The sequence below is a fragment of the Nannospalax galili genome, unplaced genomic scaffold, assembly GCF_000622305.1.
Source record: "Nannospalax galili isolate Female #2095 unplaced genomic scaffold, S.galili_v1.0 scaffold540, whole genome shotgun sequence".
In the NCBI taxonomy this organism is placed as follows: Eukaryota; Metazoa; Chordata; class Mammalia; order Rodentia; family Spalacidae; genus Nannospalax; species Nannospalax galili.
In genome coordinates this window covers 2,637,609-2,644,158 of record NW_008348613.1, presented here as the reverse complement: position 1 = coordinate 2,644,158, position 6,550 = coordinate 2,637,609, and the positions used below count along the sequence as shown (strand labels likewise).

The window sequence follows — 6,550 nt, the reverse complement described above, 5'->3', positions numbered from 1 at the left end:
TAAAGGTAAGCCTTGGAGCCCCAAAAAGAGGCTGTCAGCCCCAGAAAGAGGCTGGTGGGTGTTGCAGGACCAGGGAAGTAGAGGGAGATGAGGGCAGGGCCAGGACCAGAAGCTGTGCTCCTGGAGCCCAAGAAAAGGACTTAGGTGCTCTGGGTGAGAAGGATCAGGAAGCAGTATTGGTTCCCCAGGTGTCTGGGGCCCCAAGACTAGGAATGGCGCAGGGCCCAAACTAGGAGTATAGAACAGCGAGACGGGGGATAGAAGGGTGAATGTCGCTTAGGGAGTCCCGGAGCTGCGCTATAGACCTACCCCAAGAGGTCTGAGGATAGTAGTGCAGGCTAGGAGAGCTAGCCGGTGGTGCAGGTCGAGGGAAGCAGAGAGAGGTGAGGGCAGGGCCAGGACCAGAAGCGGTGCTCCTGGAGCCCAAGAAAGGGACTGAGCTGCTCTGGGTGAGAAGGATCAGGAAGCAATATTGGTTCCCCAGGTGTCTGGGGCCCCGAGACTAGGAATGGCGCAGGGTCCAAACTAGGAGTATAGAACAGCGAGACGGGGGATAGAAAGGTGAATGTCGCTTAGGGAGTCCCGGAGCTGCGCTATAGACCTACCCCAAGAGGTCTGAGGATAGTAGTGCAGGCTAGGAGAGCTAGCCGGTGGTGCAGGTCGAGGGAAGCAGAGAGAGGTGAGGGCAGGGCCAGGACCAGAAGCGGTGCTCCTGGAGCCCAAGAAAGGGACTGAGCTGCTCTGGGTGAGAAGGATCAGGAAGCAATATTGGTTCCCCAGGTGTCTGGGGCCCCGAGACTAGGAATGGCGCAGGGTCCAAACTAGGAGTATAGAACAGCGAGGCGGGGGATGGAAAGGGGAATGTCACTTAGGGAGTCCCGGTGCAGAGAGCTGCGCTATAGACTTCTCATTTTAATTTTTAAAGTACATTTTTCATCTCTGTAACCATTAATGTTCTGTCTGGTTCTGGTTACACTTAGAATCAAACTGATTAATGTAAGTTTGCCCTAAACAACTCGTGTGTAAGATAAGTCTTAGATCTGAAGGCTAGCAATGTCCATGCACATGCTCATAACGTTTAAAGTTGAATAAATGAAGAACGTCAAGGGAAAAAACCTGTAATATATTGACATTTGAACCTAAGAAAAGTTTTATATAATCTGTTACAAGTTTAATTTTTCAAGTTTTGCTACCTTCAATCTACATAATGAATATGAGTGTCATAGCAAATCACTGTACTCATCCACAAGCATGACCTTCCTAGACCTGGGTATTTTCTGCGTACCAAGCAAAATGTCAGTCACAGATAGGCAGAATTGGTAAAAGTTGTTTCCAAATACTTAATTAACACTCTTGTTGTAGAATTTTTGTAGCTTAAATAAAACTCGAAGACAGTGAATCTAATTGTAATTGAAACATTTATATTGTAATGCTTAAACTGAAAATTACTTCGTTTCTCGGCTCAATGAATAATCAGAGCTCTGATTACCTGCACTTGAAAAACCACGTAACTTTCACCTCTCAGTCAAATTACAAACATTAAATACCTTATATATCAGACATAAAAAATTTCTAGTTAAATGATAAAAGTTAATTCTTTGTTAACATAAATTGTGCTGTCACAATAATTGCTGATATTTATGTTACCCTCACTCCATGTGTATAATTGTAAATAGTTTTCTCTTAATGCTCATTTAGAGAAAGACTTCAAGATATACACAATGATTCCAGTATGCTAACATTTGAAATAACTGAGGTGCAGACCAGTTAACTAAATCCCATACCAATTAAGTAATAGACATAGCATTTAAGCCCACTGCAGTCCATTGTTAGAGTGTGCATAGTTAAATACTGCAGCATTGAATTAGCCGTATTTATTTCTACTGCAGAGAAGATATAGAAATGGTTACTTTCTCTGTCTCTTTTTGATACCTGAGTAAAATAAGAACTCCATTTATCCTTAATTCTCTTCCAGTGACAGGCTATTCTGACAACATAGGCTAAGTTATATACTCATGTTTATTTAAGATATATTTTTATGTTATGCATATGAGTGCTTTCCTGCATGTATGTGTGTGTGTCTACAAGGCCAGAAGAAGGTGTTGGATCCTCTGGAGCTGTAGTTACAGATGGTTGTGAGCTGTTATGTGGGCATTGGGAATCAAACTGTGTCCTCTGCAAGGGCAACAGGCATTCTTAGCCGCTTAGCCATCTCTTCAGTCCCCAGTTAGGTGACCTTCCTACCCTATCATATCAAACATGATAGGTGTGTCTGTTCTATTTCTTTTAATTCCATAATTAAGTATAATTACTTGAAACAGGAATTACTTCAGAGTTGGCAGCAAACTATAGCTAAAATGTGGTGTGGGTTCAGTAAATGTTTGTGTATGAATGAATTGCAGGTCTGCCTGCTGGCATTCCAGGCTGCACCAGAACAATAGTATTTGCTTCCCACCAGCACACTATCATTACTTTGATAACAACATTCTCAATTCTCCAAAACTGATAAATGGTATTTCTCTTTGAAATTTCTCCAGAAAGTATATCAATAATTATCCCAAGAAAAGTAATTCTTACCTTCTAAATCTTCTTTCTCAAAATGTGTTTTGAGAATAGAACGTGTTCCACCTCTATCCACAACTGCCTCTTCATCATTTCTCTATACAGTGAGGAAAAATAAAATAAATATGTATATATATCTTTTCATTTCAAAAATCAAGCATTACATGACATAATATTTAGGAATTTGGTGTTTGATTATCAAGTGTTGCTTTCAAAAGGAAGCAAAAATGAATTTAGTCCTATATTCAGATAAGAAATGTCATTTGATTTGATATTGACAGTATTCAAACATTCCTGTTGGCATCATTTGTTAATGAGATGAAAAACAGAACACAAACAGCTATCTTGTCAATTTAGTATCATGCCTCTTTATCCCTGATAAAGAACTCTTGTTAACAAGATCACATTTTGAACTATACAAGGGAAAAAATGAAGATCATTAGTATTAACACCATGAATGCTATGGCAGGGTGAAATAATTCCACTTCCATTAAAAATTGATCTAGTCCTGTGAAAGCAATTAGTGGGCAATTATTAGGTAAATGAAAACTCTAATTACTTTGCTAGTACAAGGCATCTCAAAAAACTAGATAATAAATGATGATCATTTGCATTTTGTTTCCTTATATGTATTTTCTAGTTTAGGATGGCTGAACAGATACTAAGTATTCTGAACATTGTACATATGCTCAAAACACAGTAAATAATTTGGTGCTCAACCTCTATACCCAAGGCTCAAAGGTTCACAGAACATAGTGCAACAGGGGGTGAAGTAAATACTAATGCATCAACTCTCACCCAGGAGGCCACAACTGGCCAAAATGTAGAGAGTAAGAGACTGCAGAGTGCGTGCTCCTGGATAAAACTCCTATATTAAACCTCACTCACACATGGCCAGGGACTATTGTAGAACAGGAGGTGGAAAGATTATAAAAGCCAAGGGCAGTGCATGACCATAAGGAAAGAGTTTTCTAGGCTGCTGATCTGTCACTCATATGAACTCACAGTAAATGTGAGAACATGCACAAGATCCATGCAAACTGAAACCAAACAAAACCCAGCACAGAACTGGGGAAACGGGCAAGAAGCCCAACCTTAGCTGGGGAATTATTGGCAGCTGACCATTGCTGGCTGAGGAAGAGTTGGTCTTCTTTAAGGAAGTGACGCTAGTTAGGCTGACAAGGCTCCAGTGGATGAACTCACATTGAAGGACATATGGGGACCCAATTTTACTAGATAGGCCTTAACATATATGACAGAATACATGAAATCTGATGAGGTCTATGAGGGGTGCATATAGGAGAGGGTGCCTAAATATGATTAAGATGTATTATATGAAATGTACAAAAATTCAATAAAAATGTGTATTGAAAAACAATGAAGAAAGTATTTAGTATAATCAATTTGACCATGCAGGATAAAAGAAAAATGCAAGAAGTGAAACCATTTCAAACTTTCATCTGGTCATGAACACATATGTAAAAATTGATTTAAAAAAGAACATTTAACATAACAGGAGAACATCAAAACTGAATGAAGCTTTGAGATGTATTCTAAGACTATTCTACCATATGACTACTTAAAAAGAAGGCTTTAAAAATCAAAAATTATGTTGAAAGAAATAGTACCTTTGTCTTCTAAGCAACCAAATACTTTGAAGCACTGGATACTGGTAACAACTTCCTTTCACTAAGGAAGAATCTTTGAGTAAGTCCAATAATATATACTTATTATTGTCATTGTGGGCTGGGATACTTAAAGGTAATGAGGATAACTGTGTTGTGGAGGAGAACATATGACAGAACTTAATCACCAAAGACAAGATAGGTGTGTTTAGCTTAAGGACAGCAAATCAAAGCAGTAATAAAAATAAGCTGATTCATAGAGACCTCAAGTGCTCGCTAGTGGATCAAAGTGTCCCTAGAGATGAAGTGGATGGACAGTCTACTAAATTCTTATTTGATACATATGAACAAAGAAGTTCTAGGTCAAGTGAACTGATGTCTAGCTTGAATTTTCAAAACATAGTGATGGCTTCTCAACCAATTCTTATATTTGAGCCAATTTATAATATCAAAATCATTGACTAAAGGATGACAGATCTAGTACAGGCCCTGTTACAATGCCAAAATTTACAGTCTTTATCATGCCCATCTTCAAAAGAACTTACCATCTTTTACCAAGGTGGCTAATCACAGAAAACATAAAAAGTCACTGTGGTTCACCAACCAGAGTAGGGCTGGATGCCTACTAGGTAATTAATGGAGCTATAGTTTAAGTTTATCTCATGTGGATTCAGTCAAAAGACTATAAACATGAATTATGATGTAAGGAATGTGGAGGGATCTATGGTATCAGGTGCTAGACTTTGAGGTCACTCCTAAATATGTCAATAGATGAATTTTTATTTTATTTTTTATTGTTTCTATAGATTTTTGAATATCAAACATACCAAATGCACCCTACTTCCCATAAATATTTATGCATTTATTGACAAATTTTAGTATTGCATATGGAAAAGAATACAAACATATGACATTGCTTTCTATAATATTTAACATTACCCTTGATAAACATTTGTAAGAGGATTCCATTAACACATATACACCAATATTGTAAAAGTTTTAAGCCATGACCCACAGTGAAAAATACCTTTTATATCCCCAAACAGTCACCTATTCAAATTCATGTAATAAAAACAAAAGTTTCATACTTTAGTATTTACCCTCACTAAAAGTAATTCACGTTAGGGACATGACTCAGTGGTTAGAGCACTCACTTAGTACCTGCAAGACTTTGGCTCCTGCTCTTAGCACCATAAGAAAAAAAATCAAAATGCATTGTGATATTTCGTGTTCTAGGATATTCTGTTTCATTAAAGAATGATAGTCACAAAATAATTAAAAATTAAAAATAGTAGTCACTACCCCCTAAATGTATTTCAGGTCTTAAAAATGGGTTAGATCTGCAACTTGAAAAGCATAAACTGTAGCCTTAGAACAATGTAACTAATCCTCACAGAAATCACATCTTAAGTGAGTGTATAGAGGCATCTAACCAAATTAAGTATATTTTTTTCTTTCCAAGTTAATATTTTTTCAATATTAAAGTTACGGTCATAAGTTTAAGAACATATGATTTATAGTAATGTAAGTCATATATATCTTTTGCTGAATTACTTGGAGGATTTTTCTTTCTATCAGTAGGAAGTAATGGTTCAGTGCTCCTACTTCCATTAAAATACAAATGACTTCCTAAGGAAGAATAGCCATTCACGTATGATCTATATCCCTGCTCTAGTTACATCCTGATTATAACTAAATTGTATTTCTAAAATTTGTATAACTAATTTGTATTTATATTCAACTATTTTAAAGGCAAACTCCACATAACTTTTATGATTTTCAGCAATTTGATGACTTCTGAACAGTACATTTGTAGTATGGATACAGATATAGTCAAATAGAAATGTAGAACATATGTGCCACAAAAAATTTAGTGGAAGAATTTTTGTCATTTTTATAATGATAACAATATTTAAACAAATATTAGAAATCAGTAGCAGAAAAAAGCTTTCAACTTAGCTATCATATTTGAAGTACACTTGAATCTAGAGGTCAACATACTCAATAATGTTCACATTTAAAAAAAATCATCAAACTAGGCTGGAGAGATGACTCAATAGCTAAAGGGCTTCACTGTGAGGATGTGATCTGGATCACCAACGCATATGTAAAAGCAAACACATAGGCACATATTGGTAACTCCAGCATGGGGTGGGGTTTGGGGTAGGGGAAACAGGAGAATCCTGGAGGCATGCTGGCCAGTCAATATGGCTAAAACAGCAAGCTTCAGGTTCTGTAAAAAGACCCTGTCTCAAAAAATAAATAGGATGATGTACAATAGAGGAAGATATCCTTTGTCAACCTCCAGCCTCCACATGCACATGCATTGGTGAGTTCACCAGGCACACACATATGCAAACAAC

The 6,550-nt window shown here is 37.3% G+C and overlaps 1 protein-coding gene across 1 annotated transcript in view; it reads right to left on the bottom strand.

Moving 5' to 3' along the window:
* The window catches only part of Slc4a10 (solute carrier family 4 member 10), a gene marked incomplete in the record, with an annotated part of 363,623 nt that overhangs the window by 213,945 nt on the left and 143,128 nt on the right, over positions 1-6,550 (bottom strand). Inside the window, 1 exon segment of the mRNA XM_008845753.2 lies at positions 2,578-2,659. Coding sequence (XP_008843975.1) covers positions 2,578-2,659 — 82 coding nt within the window.